The 16659-nt window shown below is 45.4% G+C and overlaps 1 protein-coding gene and 1 long non-coding RNA gene across 2 annotated transcripts in view; both read left to right on the forward strand.

The window, feature by feature from the left end:
• The window catches only part of LOC308517611, a 775374-nt gene that overhangs the window by 664553 nt on the left and 94162 nt on the right, over positions 1-16659 (forward strand). The gene's annotated exons all lie outside the window — the stretch shown is intronic.
• MEGF10 (multiple EGF like domains 10) overlaps positions 1-16659 on the forward strand; it is a 124450-nt gene that overhangs the window by 93813 nt on the left and 13978 nt on the right. The window contains exons 13-17 of the mRNA XM_081088822.1: positions 8026-8172; positions 9336-9470; positions 9993-10121; positions 11711-11839; positions 13941-14069. Coding sequence (XP_080944948.1) covers positions 8026-8172; positions 9336-9470; positions 9993-10121; positions 11711-11839; positions 13941-14069 — 669 coding nt within the window. The remainder of the gene's footprint in view (positions 1-8025; positions 8173-9335; positions 9471-9992; positions 10122-11710; positions 11840-13940; positions 14070-16659) is intronic.

Below are 16659 nucleotides of genomic sequence, written 5' to 3' on the forward strand. Positions count from 1 at the left end.
CTCAGTCCGCAGGCTGACGCTCTATCCACTGAGGAAATGTGTTTTAGAGAGGTCATCCCCACACTCACAGAACACACACGGAATAAGCAAGTGTATGTCAAGGAAAGAGAGTTCCTAAAGTTCCAGACAGCACCCTACACTTGGACCAAGAATTGGCTTTTTATTTTTTTTTTCCTAAAAGAAAAGTAAAAGAAGTGTAGCCTCTGTTATTTACACGGAACATCATTACATTGCGAACATTGGATGGGCTCCTGGCTTTTCATCGCAAACTTGTTTTAAGTAAGTCCTTTTAAAGGACCTTTTCCAACACAAAGGAAGGTCTGTCCATTCAAGCACCAGTTTCAGGGTTAAATCAATAGCATCGGCTCAGGGAAGCAGGTACTTCTTTTCCTCTCCTCCCGTTGCTACAGGTGAAGTGTTGAGACCTGCCGGGCAGGGTAGCAGTGGATGGGATGACAGTGAGGCTTTTGTGAAGGAATCGGTGAAATCTAGCACGGGGACTTGCGCTCATCTCCTGACCAAGTCAGCAGGACGGCCTAGAGACACCAACAGGGCTCGGCCCCTGGCTGCAGGAGAGGCTGCCAGGCCTCTGAGTTTGGAGCTAGAGATAGGGGTTAGAAGAATTGTACCCCAAATGACCAAGAAATGGATACACCTAACTTGAGGAAGTCATGTGCTAACCAGATATGCCAAGGAATTCAGCTTGCTTTCTTACCAGAGGGCTCACCCACCACTCCTCATCACTTCACCCTCTTTTCTAATGTTTGACTGTCCTTTTATCTTAAAGGAACCAGAACTTTTATTTATTTCTACTATAATTGATAGCCTATTTTACAGTCATAAGAAAGTATTCATAGTGTACTACCATATAGATCAACCAAAATATGCATGCACTTCTATTATATGTGGTCATTTAAAACGTTAATTTATTGACATTTTTAGCCAGTGGACTTCCTTATCAAAAAGGGGAAGATTGCAGTAAAAAAGGAAAAAAAGGGGAGGGGGGGGGAAAGCAACACCTTTTCCTCATTTTGAAAAGTCAGTCTCATCTTACAGCCGTGTGTGTGATAGCTGTGTCTTGCTACTCTTGTTCTTGAAGGGGAGCATTTCTGTGACAGAAGCTGTATAACCAGTTGCAAAAGGCTATAGGACGCGTTCATACCAGAAAAAAAGTAATATGCTAAACGGATAGGGAAGAGATTAGGATGCCAAATAGCCCCTACGAGTCATGGGAAAGAGAAGGGGACCAGCAGGACATGGTATGATGGAAAGAAGGGGAAGGAGAGGAAGGAGAGAGGTGAAGCGCTCATCCAAGCCCTGCCAGGAAGGGGGGCATTGGGCGGAGAAAACCTGGAGGCAAGTTCATGAGATATTGTGGCTTCTCTACTCTGCTCATCAAGCAGAACTAGGCGTGCAGGGGTCCCAGCCCCTCTCAGAAGGGCACTTCCCTTTCCAAGCTTCCCCAAACACAGCAAGTGTGACCAGCTGAGTAAGTGAACGGCTCCTTCAGGTACTCGTCTACCCTAAATTGACCTCTCATGCAGCTGAGAGACGCCTGAATGGTTATAATAAGGGGAGGTCTACCTTTCCTTGGCCAGTGACATGTAAGTGCAAATTCAAGTGCAAATGAGCTTTAATGAACGTGCATGCACCCAATCAGCCACAAGTGCAAATGACACGCTATCTGACTCTGTATGGTTTTGAAGGGTGCAGAGGAGAGTGTGTATGCAGGAACATCAGTCTGTCTATCTACATGTCTTGGGGGGAGGGAGTCATGTAAAAGCAGAATGTGGGGTCTCTGAAGGGAGCGTGGATGGAGGGACTCGCCTTCCCGAAAGAAAGGCTGCAGAAAAAGCCCAAGTTCCCTGATCTCCCAACCTGCCTCGCAGTCTGTTCTTCACTTTTATCTGGGTCCAACCTAAGGCAGGCCATGCTTTCTGGTGTTTATGTCTTATAGCTGCAAATGCATACCTCGCTGATTTATAAGACTTACCAGTATGGTTTTTTTTCAAAGCAGATTATTTTTTAATGGATCTTTACAATTCGCAGTATCCAAATAAACTTGACAAATTTAATAACCAGTCATTGAGTGTCCCCATAGTGCTTAGGTGCTGGGAACATGAAGATAAGTAGCACCAGCTCCCGGCCTGCTCCGTTCTCTCGGGCAGACACTGCGTCGGCAGAGGAGGGCACACCAGTGAATAACCTCTTACACTACAGTATGCCGTCACTTCACTGGCCAGAGGGTTACAAAAGCAGAAAAGTGCTATGACTAAATACTGTAATCCCTTTCTCCTATAACCACCAAGACCAATTATTATTAACACATCTCTCTCTTGGCTCTAATATAGGTTTAACAGCTTATTGCTCAGGAACAAGACATCAAATTGAAATCATTTCATTCATTCACTTATGCCCCAAATATTTCAATACTGGCATAAAGAATATAAACAATTAAGCAAGACAAGGAGTTTGGGGGTTATCTCAGAGAGGGGGAAATAACGACATCCCAGATGATTCATTCATTTGCCGCATTCATGGAATCATGAATGCCTGGTGAATGCTGATTTCCCATTGAGGCTGCTGGCCTAGGCATCAGGCATTAAAGGCATGGACATTTCTTTAGAGCTGCTTAGCTGAAGTTTATCGCGATCATTCAGCCATTGCCTAGCAACTTGTGAAGGCCATGAAAGAGCTCTTTGTCCAGAGGCCTGGCAAAAACAGTCCCTCTCACATCTCCTTATCAGCGTTAGAACATTTATCAGGAAAAAAGGCTTCCATTGAGCCAGAGATTCCTGCACATTTAAAGATACCCCCGAGTTTAGGAAGTTGTTTCCTGACGTAGCTCATATGAGAGCTTTTATCTGTACTTTGGGAAACATTCCACAGAATTTCCTCAAGGTGTCCCATAATTCTTCTTTTGCTTTATAATCTGGGCCAAGCATTAAAACACACAGACCTGAGCTCATGAAAGTCTATCCGCTCCAAAAGAAGCAAGGCAGACACTTCCACCCCCTTTGCAGGGAAGGGTCACCATGTGAGGTGAACAAAATGTGACTATGCCAGGCTTCCCGGCTTCACCCCACTTCTCATCACTTCTTCGGGGAAGGAAAGAATGACACGGTTGCTCCTTCCAGTTGGAAAATGGTCCTGAATATCACCCCGAAAAGGGACAGGGCTTATGCATTCATTCAGCAAATATGTGACTCCTCGCTTGTGCTAGGCACTGTAGTGAACAGAGCCAGGTGCCGTCTCTCCTTCGTGGAGCCAGAACTCATCAGTGACCCCGGGTGAGTGTGGGGAGGGGGCTGCAGCCTTCATCTGCATCCTCTCCTACATTTCTCTGGAATTCATCTTCCCCTGCATCCCAACTACCATTAATTTAGTTAAAGACCTTGTCATTTTTATCTTTTTTTTTTTAACCTAGAAAATCCCAAACAGCCACCTGACAGGTCTTCCTTCTCTCAGGCTCATCTTCAAAACAGCTTCTGCCCTCCTACAAACACACGTTTAGTTATGCACATCTCCTGCTGAATTATCCATTTGGTCCCTGTTAGCACTCTTACTAAACTAAAGGGGTTTGTTCTCCCATGTGCCTCAGAGCCCAATCAAATGCAAACAGGAGTTTGCAGCAAAGAAAATAAAGGTTTATTATTTAAAGAAATGGTGTCAAACTGAAACCATTGCTCTAGGACAGCCGTGGGCAAACTACGGCCCGCGGGCCGGATCCAGCCCGTTTGAAATGAATAAAACTAAAAAAAAAAAGAGAGACTGTACCCTTTTATATAATGATGTTTACTTTGAATTTATATTAGTTCACACAAACACTCCATCCATGCTTTTGTTCCGGCCCTCCGGTCCAGTTTAAGAACCCATTGTGGCCCTCGAGTCAAAAAGTTTGCCCACCCCTGCTCTAAGACCTAGTTCCCCGAGGCTTCCAGGGGATGCTTGTATAAGGGACAGTCATTAATCATGGCAGAGGTAAGGTCATGGTCTCTACTGATGGGTCAGCGCTAGGGTAGGGGTCGCTGACCATTGCCTCTGACCCTGATGTCAGCCATGGTGTCGCTCTGTCTGGTTTCACACCCGGTGTGGTTGGTGGGGCCATCCTGCTTTTCTAGATCTGGACCTGAAACACAACTGAGGCCTAGATGTTATCTTTAGTTTGACTAAAACTTTGTGTCTGTGGTCAACAGACTGGAGGCTTTGTCCCTAAGACTAGTTGATGGGGTCAGAACCTCATTGTCCTGAGGGCTTTATGATTAAGGGAGTGGTCGTGCAAGTCAGGGTGCTGGGTGAGGCCAGTTTGAATCAAAAGGAAAGAAAGGAGAAAATATAACATTAAAGAAATGAAGTTTCTGTGTGGTTACAGCACCAGGAGGAAGCTCACACTCCACAGTGCGGCATTCTTGGCTCTTCTACATGAACATGCCTGGCTGCCCTGAGGACTCTCCCACTCTCAGCCCCATTTCCCCTGTCCCCAACATGCCATTCCCAAGGAGAAGACACACACTTCTTTGGGCTTCTGAGCCTTGCATCCAACTTTTATTTAGTTTGGAACCTCCTCTGCCTTCATAAGCTACCTGCTCCGACCGCGATCCCCTAGCAGGGTTGGGTGTGCCTGTTCTGGGCCCATTCTCACTCTAGAGTTAGAGGTCTTTCTCAGAGAACCTATCACCAGCAAGCCAGCAGCTGTCAGACCCCATGAATGTTTACTGAGTTGAATTTTCTCTTCTGTCTTTGACAAACAAGGAAATAAAACAATGTCTTATATAGGACTCTAGCGAAGTTGGCAAAGACTAGGATGAGATCAGTGGAAATAATTCATGAATAAAATACACACACACACACAGCCAAAAAAAAAATGGTTAAAGCAAACTTACAGTTTCCTATCCTGGAAAAAGGTTCATGCTATGCCTGGCATAGAGGTCATATCAGTAGCACTTACCTTGGCATCCCCTCTGTAAGTCTCATTGCCTGAAATTTCACACTTAGAGATTTATTTCTTAGGCTCTTAACATGTATATTTCTTAAAATATCAATATTCTCTAGAAAAGGTAATACCTCAGCAATAATAAATGTATCTTATCCTTTCCTGACTATAAGATGGAGGGAAAGATACTAGAGGCCTGAAGGGGAGGAATAGGAATAGGAGAAAATATCAGAAAAAGAAGATAGCTTCACACTTTTCCCTGATTGAGATATACTGTATATTTGTCTTCAAACAGGTTAGGCATTAATATCTGCAAATTGATGACTCACTTTTACTATGATAGAGAAAAAAAACATTGAATTCTTAAGGGGAGTTGGTAATAGAATTGTTATAAGTTACTTTAAAGGAAAGACTTCATTGCGGTCATAAAAGTTATTTAAAAGTAATCTTGGTTCTGTTGAAATTTGTGTATAGTGTGTATATGATTGGAGACAGAGATTTGATCGATGATCTCTCGAATTCCCTGAGATGGTCTGGAAATGAAATGATGGGTAAATCATGTGAAATGAGCTTATCTTTGCAATGGATCTCCTTGCTGTATCGAGGGCCTTGTTATGTATATGGAAATTACCTCGATAAAGTTGATTTTGACTGATGGTTGTGCTAATCAGCTGAACAAACCTGTTAGGGAAGAGGAATCAAATATGAAATAAAAGATCACTTATTCACATTTGTCAACCTGCCCACGAGTCATTTATCTTAAGGGCTCTGATTGAGAATGTGCTAAGTCATATGTAAATCATGATAATCTATAATGGTAAACGTCAGCATAGACTTTTGGATATAAATTGCACTCCATTCCATCTTAACTGCATTGATTAATGTGAAGGAGAGATTGGCAAGCATCTGATAAACTATATCACTATAAATAGCTAAATCTATTTCCCCACATTCCCACTCCACCAAAAAAAAAAAAAAATGCCAAAAATCAGGATGAATTTTCAGGATGATTTTGAGGTTGACAAAGTAATTACTCAGCTTTGACTTCTCCAGAATCCCAACTGGGGTTTGCCTGGGTGGCTCCCGATTAAAATGGCCAGGGTGTCGGAATCTCCATGAAGCAGGCGTCCCTAATTCAGCGGCTGATACACGGGAGTCCCGTTCACAGTCAGAGCTCAGGAACTGAACTTGAACAGAGTGAAGCCTTAGCAGATTACTTTCCTTGGCACTTCCTGCAGATGCACAAAGAAAAGTTTATGTTTGCAGCCCCCTCGGAAGTGATTTCCTCCCCTGTGCATTTGATGCTTCTGCCTTGTATAGACATGAGTCACAGCACCAGACAAGGTTCTATGGCCGGTGAGTCACATTGGAAATGTGGAGTTTGCAATTCCATTTCAGCTTTTCAAAACAGATTTGATTTAAAAAAAAAAAAATCATATAATTGTGAACTCCAAAAAAAATCACAGTAGGCCAAAATTTCATATCTTATGCTATGGGGAACTCTTAGACCCTAATCAACTTATACCAGGACTAATCTCCTTTCCTCAGCCAGCAGTCCAAGCTAAAATAATAGTCTATTGTTGCTTCAAGCCAGACACAGTGAGGTCTGTGTGCTTTCATGCCTACTCTACCATGTGGGAGACTTTCTGAAGGAAAAATCAGTCAAAAGTGAAAAATGTGCTTCAGCAGAAATGGCTGTGTACCAATTAGCAGTGTTCACGTTCTGGTTTGGGGCTGCGTCTGTTTTAAGGTTTGGGCCACGGTAACTTTTCTCCTAATCAGTCGAGAAGCAAAACCTGCAATACCAACATTGCCTTCTCAGCTTCCTTGGTGCTGGGGGGAGGGGGGGTGCTCTGTAATCCCCGAGTGTGTGCGTGCTTGTCCGTATTGTGCTTTCTCTGGTTGAACAGCCGTCACCAGTTCTCTACTAATTACAACTCATTCTCATTGCCTGTCAGGGCGAAGAGCATCTGAGTGGTGAAGAGTTCAGACATACAAGAATGGAGCCCCTGTCTTATTTCAAATACAAACTTACAAAGGACACTTCCATTTAATTCCAATAAAAACAGGGTTTATATTTTATTTTCGCAACTTGGGTTTTTCTTTATGTTCATTCATGACTGACTCTAAAGTTTCAGTATTTCCAGAGTGCGAGTTAAACACCGACATAGTTTCATAAGAATCGTTAACTTAGACAACAGCTATAAATAACATCGATTGTGATAGTCCCACCTATAGCTGCTCAAAGTCAGATTAAATTTTTAAAGTGGAATTTGGTGGCACAGATTTCTGTACTGTGTAGTGTAGCATCGACATAGTTTAAGATTGTGTGGGTTTGTATGTGTGTTAATTCTCACCTGAGGATATTTTTTTATTGATTTTTTTAGAGTGGAAAGGAGGGAGAGAGGTAAAGAGAAACATTAATGTGTGTCTCTCACATTGATCGGTTGCCTCCCCACATGTGCCCGACCAGGGGCAGGGATCCAGCTTGCATCCGAGGTAGGTGCCCTTGACCATAATCAAACCCAGAACCCTTCAGTCTGAGGACCAATGCTCTATCCACTGAGCCAAACCAGCTAGGGCGAAGATTGTGTTTATTTGATTGCTCCGGGGAATGGGTTTTCTTTATGTAAAACAATAAAACCACCTTTATTTCTCCTTATCTTTTTACACTTTGTCCATTTCTCTGTAAAAATAAAAAATGGAGGGGGAGGAAGGAAATCACTCAGAGCTAAATGATGCAATCGTTTTGGTAAATGTTGCCTTTAACAGAGCCTTTGGGCTTCCTTTTGTTCTCTCCTCCTGAAGAGGAAAGTCAGTCTAACCAAGGGGTTTTATTCCTTCCCTTTATGACTGTAGGAAGCAGTCCTGGGATTGTTTTAACATTAGGGTGATACATGATCACGCAATATATGATGGCATATTGATGTGTGTAAGTGGATTTTAAACCTTATGCCATCTCCACTCGCTGTTTGCTGGGATAACAACTCAGCTTTGATACCAAGACCTTGGTCCTTGTGCCTGACTCAGCCTCCCAGAGGCACCCGCCTGCCCTGCCTCTCACTCAGCCCTGCCCATGTGTGTTGTCCCAGGTGTCCACTGTGACAGCGTGTGTGCGGAGGGACGCTGGGGCCCCAACTGCTCCCTGCCCTGCTACTGTAAAAACGGGGCTTCGTGCTCCCCGGACGACGGCATCTGCGAGTGCGCGCCAGGGTTCCGAGGCACCACTTGCCAGAGAAGTAAGTGTTCCCTCAGGCGGCAGTCTGTCCTCCTCGGGGCACCGAGTGAGGGTTATTATCTCTGTCCTCCTCTCAGCGAGTAGGGACATCTGTGGCAGTTGAAGGTAGAAGGAAATGTAATGGGCACCCTGTCCTTTGCAGAGCCGGCCTTCATAGCCCATCCCCGGCTTTTATTCCTTCCAACCTTCCAGGACGGACCTAACAGATGGGGCTTTCGCCATTTTTCCCCCAGTAATGATTTCATTGCCTCATTGGCATCACCATCGGGATCTGTTTCTTGATCCTGCCTTAAATCTTGCAAATGGTGTTCCAGAAATCCATTGACCTGTAAATATTTTATTAGGCAATTTGGCATTGGCCTTATTTCAATTACTAGAAGTCAACATCAGCCAAACCTTGCGGCAAATCATGCATCCTGCTAGTAGTCTGAAAGTTAGTACTATGGGGGACATAGAATTGCTGAGTTTAAAATGGGGGCTGTTGACATTGGTCAGTTGAAAACTTAAGTTAGGAAATGACCCATAAGATTTTACTAAATCTTCTTGTAAATGTTTTCAAGAAAGGAATATAGGACTAACTATAAGGTACATTATTCTAATTTTTAAATTACTTTGTTTTATTGAGAGTTCTATGCAGTTGTCCTACATTTAAATCCCAAATAATGTCTTGGGAAGAACCTAATTATGTAGTGTTTTGCTTATTCACTTTTCAGCCACAATCATTAAGCTGGACCATGTAGAGGAGGAACCATCTTTTAATTCTGACTATAGGTCTATTTATTGCCAGTCATGACTAAGTGAAGGGTCAACACATGGCTTGAGAGTATTTATTTTGGCCTTCTTAGAATTTAGAATTTTATTTCCTTCTTTCATTTATTTATTAAAGCCTTTAGCTGTATGCCAAACCTCAAGCTAATTGGAGCCATAAATGGGAAAATAAAGGGGACGAAGTCATTTGCCTGTCCTCGGGCAATTCAGAATTTAGTGTCTTTTTTTTCATTATGAAAGAATACCCTGTTTCTTTGGTGGTTGTTATTTTATACTTGGAAAATTCTCAGTATGATTAAAAAATGTTTTACTCAAAACTTGAACTAGATCTCGATGTGGAATAGGAAAGAAAACTATTTCAGGAAAGGTAACTGTCGATTTCCATTCATGTTTCAGTCTGTTCCCCTGGTTTCTATGGGCATCGCTGTAGCCAGACGTGCCCACAGTGTGTGCACAGCAGTGGGCCCTGCCACCACATCACCGGCCTGTGTGACTGCTTGCCTGGCTTTACAGGAGCCCTCTGCAATGAAGGTAAGGCGCAGTTTGGGAGAGACACCTGGTGATGAGCAAGCCCGTGCGGTCTATCCTCAGGCTCCCAGGGACCTGTCTGCAGCTACTAGCTCTCGAGGCCTCCAGGGGGCTGTGCTTGCAGCTTCTGCAGAGATGACGTTGAGCTTTGGAAGAGTTGGCTTGCCACTCCAGCAAAGCCTCTTTATTGTCTGAGCGGTGCTACACTTCAGCTTTAATTGCAAACAGCCTCCCATGAAAAAATCAGTCTGAGGAAGGATTTTGCCTTCTTGAGCGAAAAGTTATGAAATCATATTTCTAGAAATGTGCTGGTGTCTCCTGGTTCGTGATGCCTTAATGAGGGTGTGTGGCTTAATGTGTTTGTAAAAACAAGCCCATTCAGGATGAAGGATGATGTTAGGTGGAGGCAGCTACTAAATGGGCAACTGGGCGGAGGACCTTTAAAGTTCCCTCCTGTCCCAAGAGCCCAGGGTTTTTGTGAGATGAGACGTAATGATGAGTTACTGACCTATAACTTGTTCACAGTGTGTCCCAGTGGCAGATTTGGAAAAAACTGTGCGGGAATTTGTACCTGCACCAACAATGGGACCTGCAACCCCATTGACAGATCTTGTCAGTGTTACCCGGGATGGATCGGCAGTGACTGCTCTCAGCGTAAGTCTCGTCTGAGAAGAACTGATCAACCATTTTTATTTGTTTGTTTTCAAACTCTTTAGGGTTGAAGTATGAGTGGTTATCTAATCAAGCAAACTATATGAATAATTATAAGATACATTATTTTAAAGTTTAAATGGCTTTGTTTTTGCCATTAAGAGCTCTGTGCAATGGTCCTATATTTAAATCTAAATAATGTCTTGAAAGAAACCTAAATAAATAGCATTTTTTTGCTTATTTACTTTTCAGTGATTCTTCATCTGTAAAATGGGGGTCATGTAATCAGAAAATCTATGCTAAGATTCACTCCAGACCTCAAGTGGGAGATATTATTTTTCCTTTGCTCTTGGGGGATAAACATGTGGGAGACTTTTTTATGGGAGACTTTCTTCATTTTTAAAAATTACTTCAGATTTATTTGTCTTTTGGGCCATATTTCCTACTGGATAGCCATATAGAAATTACAGGCGGTCCTCCTTTGAAGGAGTTATGTTCTTTAAGCGTTGGTATGAATAAAAACATTGTTTGACTGGGTTTTTGGTAAATCAAATCATTTTACCCCATCACCTTACATTGCAATTTCAGAGATACTTTATCTGAGGTTCTGATGGCCCTTCAATGAGCAATGGGAGGGGAGAGGGATAGAGCGTTAGAAACATCGCTGAGAAACATTGATCAGCTGCCTCTTGCACAGCCCCTACTGGGGATGTGCCCGCAACCAAGGTACATGCCATTGACCGGAATCGAACCTGGGACCCTTGAGTCCGCAGGCCGATGCTCTATCCACTGAGCCAAACCGGTTAGGGCTAGTTTTGTTTTTTCAACTCTAAGTGTTTAAAAATCTATTTTAGATTGAATCTAAGATAACTGAAGATTTAGTTTTATTATTATCTGCTCTTTCTAAGTAAGAGGTTTTATAAGTAAACCAATTCTTACATGCAACGGGCACCATAACATTTAAAACAAGCCTCTTGTGACATCTCTGGAACAGGCTGACAGGTGCCAGCTTCTGAGACCAAAGACAAAAATTACATGGCCCTGGTCCCTAACCTCTCTCAAGTCACATCATTTTTCTATCTGATCTCTGCTCAGCAGCCTCTCCTCAGAGGGCCCCTCTTAAAGAAGCGGCTCCGTCATTCCCATCCCCTTAACCTGTTTAATTTTTTTCATAGTTATCACCGCTGGTTTTGGGTTGGCTGGTTGGTTTGCCTGCCTTCCCCACTAAAAGAAGCTTCTGGAGGATAGCCTTTCTCGTTCTCTGCTATCACCTTCGTTCCCCAAACAGTGCTGGGCACAGAGGTGCTCAGTGTACATGATAAATAATGAAATCTGTGACCTTGAGGTGATTCCCGCTCGGCTCTGCAGTCTGTGAATGAATTCCTCTGTCAGTGGTGCTGGTTGCTGTCACGGTCAGCATTGCCATCTGGGTCTTATGTGTGGAGCAGTGTGCTTCCTCAGTCCTGGTGCACACTGCTAACCTCTCGTGTGCAAGGAGCTGTGTGTGTGGAGGGGTTGGGGGGGTGTTGGAACCTCCTCTGCTGGGCTGGCCTCGGATCTCACAGAGCTCTCCACGCCTGCTGTGCTTTCAGCTTGTCCACCCGCCCACTGGGGCCCGAACTGCATCCACACGTGCAACTGCCACAACGGGGCCTTCTGCAGCGCCTACGACGGGGAATGCAAGTGCACTCCCGGCTGGACGGGGCTCTACTGCACGCAGCGTAAGCGGCCAGCCTCCCGAACCCAAGGGGAGCCCCACCAGGAGGACACAGCCTTTCCCTGTGCGCCCACGAGCTCTCCTGGCATTCGAGGGCTTGGTCTACCCACCGACCTCTAGACATCTAACTCTCTTCATGGTTAAGAGCTGCCTCATCCCAGGGTTTCTGTCTGTGTCATATCAGGGCCATGAGGGGGAGCAGTGCTTGCTATATGTAGATGTGGTGGGGGGCAGTGTCTTTCTCCCCTTTAAACACCCTATTTATGTGGCTTCAACTCCCTTTCATGCATTCTACACACACGTGGTTAGAGTAGGTGACAGTGACTAGAAAGGGAGTGAAGGCGACAAGCTCCGCCTGCCGTGCTCTGTGCTCTTGGAGGTCGAGTCCATGGCTCTCGAGCTTGAGCGAGCTTCCCAACCACCCGCCGGCTCAGTCAGCTGGCCCCGCTCCCAGCGTGTCTGATCCGGGAGGGCTGGGCTGGCACCAGAGAACGCACATTTCTAACAACTTTCCAGATGGTGATGCCAGTCTGGGATCGTGCTTTAAGAATCACTAGTCCATTTTTCCATTTTGTATCCCATAGTCTGCTGACCATTTCTTCTATAAGGTCATTAGCGTCATAGGTTATAATGTGCAAAGTACTCCCCATCTTGGCACTGTTGGGGGAAAAAAGACTAGTCTCTACCCTCTTGCCTTTCATTGAATGAAGGAGAAAAGACAAGAAGGCACATATCATGATTATCATTAATACTCGTATATAATTTTAAATTGCAGAAGTGAGCAGATGAGAGATGAGTCAGAGATTAAGCAACATTTGTTTAATTCTAACTAGAAAACATAAAAAATAGGCTGAACAAGCCTTTTGGAACTTTCTAGACAGGGGTATAGACCTTGAGCCATGATTTGAAAGGGAGAATTGGCAAGGAGGAAGGTTGTCCCAGGCATAATCTGCCGAGATTGTATATGTACATAGAAAGGTTTTTGAGCTCCTTAGGGAAAACACCTTGTAAGTTGTTATTTGTAATTCCCAAACCAGGACCTGCTTCAGGCAGAGGAACTTTTAAGTGGACGTATCACAGTGCAGTGGGAAGAGCAGCGGGGTCTAGGCAGACCTCCCTGCGTTTTGCATCGTCACCCGCCATCCTGCCATTTGCTGGCTGTGTGCACTCAGGGCTCGGTTCCCACATGCAGGGTGGGATTTTCCATCCCTGTGTTTCTGGGCTTCTGTCAGGAGTCGGTGAGGAGGCATGAGAAGAACTGGCACAGGCTGGGTGCTTGGAGACATTCTGGCCACAGGGGGGCTGTTGCTGCATTCCAGTATCTGGGTCTGCCTCTGCGTCCTGAAAGCTGAGGCTTCATTAAAACTTCCCTGTAAAAAAGGGGGAAATAAAAGGCACATGTGATGCTTGGAACCAGCCGTGGAACCAGCTGGTGTTGAAGCTTTCTTGACTCACAGAGCCTTAAAACTCTTGCCGGTCAGCGGCCGGCCCATTGAAGCCAGTAGGGCTGTGCAAGAGTCCCGATGGTCTGGGCCTTGAAAATTGTGCCGCGGTGGGAAGGCGAATTGCTTTGTTATAAAGCACCTGCAAAGTGCAGGGATGTTTCAGTTCATCATTTTACCACTTATCTTCAGTGAAGGAGATCATATTATCTAAGTGAGTAACACGTACGGCGGACAGGTATCAGAGTTGGAGACATTCTGTACCAGAAGTAAAAGCATTCAGGTCGTTTTTAGATAAAGTACCCACTTCAGTCCACGGAATTGGAATCCAGGATGCTTGTAGTTGAGTGAAAGAATGAAAGGAAATGCCCAGACCTCGGCAGGGTTGAGGATGCCTTCTTCGAAGACACCCGCCGTGCCTCCAGGGTACCAGTACTGGTTCACCTGCCAGGTGTGGAAGTGCTCTGCCTCCTGCATGTGAACTCCAGCCTCCCCACAAGAACCCCTTCTTGGGACGTCAAAGAAGGCTTTGTGACAAGCTGACACACGTATCACTGTCTTTACTCGCTCTCTCGTGGCTCACCGTCTTTAAAATGTTGGAGGCAAGAGCTGTGCTGCTCCTTGACAGCCTCTTGACTCCTGCTGTCCTTCCTCCTCGCACAGGCTGCCCCCTGGGGTTTTACGGGAAAGACTGTGCGCTGATATGCCAGTGCCAAAACGGAGCCGACTGCGACCACATCTCCGGGCAGTGCACCTGCCGCACCGGGTTCATGGGGAAGCACTGCGAGCAGAGTGAGTATGAGAACACCACGTCTCTAGGCGGTCTGTCCCCCCACAGTCACTTTTCCTAGATGCCTGAAGATATTTTAAGTTTTTTCAGCTGGTGGCTGGTCACCAGCACGGTTGACTGCCCTTCAAAGACCTGGCCACCTTGGGATCTTTGCTGTCTTTTTCCTCAAAATTCTTCTTCTGAGTAACTCCTCATTGCTCTGGGTGGAGGGGGTGTGGCTCCAAGACCGAAGACAAAATTCAAGTTTTCCATCTGTTCATCCTGGCTCCCTCTTCCACTCTTTCTTATTTTTGGAACGTGGATGCTCAGAGCTTTAAAAGAGCCAGTCAAGCTTTCTTTATGGCAAAGACAGAGCCCAGGTCTCTCGCTGAAGGAGACTGCATTCAGTGGGCCGGGCTGGGTGTGCAGGAGGCAGAGGGGCTGGGCGCCCAGGGCCAGCCCACTCTGGGTGAGCGAACAAGCCTGTGCAAACATGGCCACCCTTCTGACAACCTCGTTTAGAAAGGTTTTATACTGTTTCTACTAACAACTTCTCATCTTTGCCTTAACAGCCTTCAAGACAACATATTGCCTTAAAATTTTGTTCTAAAAATCCCATCCTGGGAGAATATGCTCTGTTGGAATTACCCACTCTTGGTTTTCCATTTCTGCCCCACCAGCTCTGCATCTCCTCACGAGGTTATGGGAACATTTAGTCTCATTTCGGATTAGTTTACTATTCTTTTCCTCTGGGACTTTCAGTATTTACGAGGAGTAAATAAATACTTAGAGCTGTATGGGGCTCACTTTACAATGGTAATGGCAGGAAAAGGAGCAGGAGATTTCCTGCTCACCAGAGGGCGCAGTCCTGGGAAGGATGAAGCAAAGATGACAGGCCTGCAGGGCCACATGGCCTAGAAAGACTGATCAGCATAGGAGGATTTGGCAATAAAGCGTTGCCCGCCACCAACCCACCAGCACCTCACAGCACCACTGGACAGCCCAGTAAAATGTGTTAACCTTAGAATATTTGTGCATATACTCCTGCCTAGCAAATATAACAAGAGTGATGTCCAAGAAGCAGCCTGGACAGAGAAGGCCCGATTTTAGTTTTGCTCTGCTAGTTCACTTAATCATGAAACAGATACTGAGTCACAGAGCTACCTGCACACCCCTTGGTATCTACAAATATTGTGCACATTTGTGCAAATGTCTAAACATATGTGCACATACATACAGGGGTGGGTCAAAGTAGGTTTACAGTTGTGAGTATGTGAATCACAGTTTATTCTTGTATTATTATTTATTAATTAGAGGCCCAGTGCATGAAATTCGTGCACGGGGGTGGGGGTGTTTCTCAGCCCTGACTGCAGCCTCTCTAATCTGGGATCCTTCTCACAATCCAGGACTGCTGACTCCCAACCGCTCGCCTGCCTGCCTGCCTGATTGCTCCTAACCGCTTCTGCCTGCCAGCCTGATCACCCCCTAACCACTCCCCTGCCAGCCCAATTGCCCCTAACTGCCCTCCCCTGCCAGCCTGGTCACCCCCAGCTGCCCTCCCCTGAAGGCCTGGTCACTCCAACTTCCCTCCCCTGCTGGCCCAGTCACCCCTAACTGCCCTCCCCTGCAGGCCTGGTTGCCCCCAACTGCCTTCCCCTGCAGGCCTGGTCCCCCCCCCAACTGTCCTCCCCTGCCAGCCTGATCACTCCTAACTGCCCTCCCCTGCTGGCCTGATCGCCCACAACTGCCCTCCCCTGCTGGCCATCTTGTGATGGCCATCTTGTGTGTTGGACTGATGGTCAATTTACATATTATCTCTTTATTATATAGGATTATTGTATTATTTTCCATATGAACAACTGTAAGCCTATTTTTGCCCACCCCTGTATCTGTATAGAAACCGGAATAAGCTCTAAACTGACTTAAGCTTGAGTGGCAGACTGTAACCACTCTTATTAAATAAAAGCCTCTTAAGTGCGCCCATGATTATTCTGAATGACAAATTTGCAAACAGAAACCCTGAGCTGGACAGAGAACTCTGATAATAGTAGCACATTGCCCCCTGCTGATCTCTCTACAAAAGAATCACTATTTTGTCATGATGATTTTTAGATTTAACATGCCTATGCTAAGCTTTGAAATTCATGCCCAAACTTAGTAAGTCTACATCATAAAAATCCCACTATTTCAGTCTTTCAGCCTTCGACCTGCAAATCCAAATTTTGAGCCATTCTTTGGTAAGTGAAGTTCTTACCTAGAAAATTAACAAAACTTGCCCCCCTCCTTCTTCCCCTTCTGCTAGCTAATCCAAGTCAGAATATGCCATTGGGAGGATCCCTGGGCCTGTAGTAAGGTATACTTGTTCTCAAGAGAGCATCTCTAGTTTATACTCCTCAGTCTGGTCCCCTTCCATCCCATAGCTTTGTCTGGTGGAGTCATCTCAGATTGTCCTTAGTCAGTTCCATTGGAATTCCGCAGGCTCTGTGCCTACTCATCCAGGAGGTGGGTACATAGAAGCTGAAAGTGTCAGGAGCTGTGATGAGGGGCTCAGTCTCTCCAGCCCTGTGTCTCCTGGCCTGTGAATCGCACCATGAATGCTGGCCAGCTCTCGGA

Source organism: Myotis nattereri, assembly GCF_964212035.1.
Source record: "Myotis nattereri genome assembly, chromosome: 4".
NCBI lineage: Eukaryota > Metazoa > Chordata > Mammalia > Chiroptera > Vespertilionidae > Myotis > Myotis nattereri.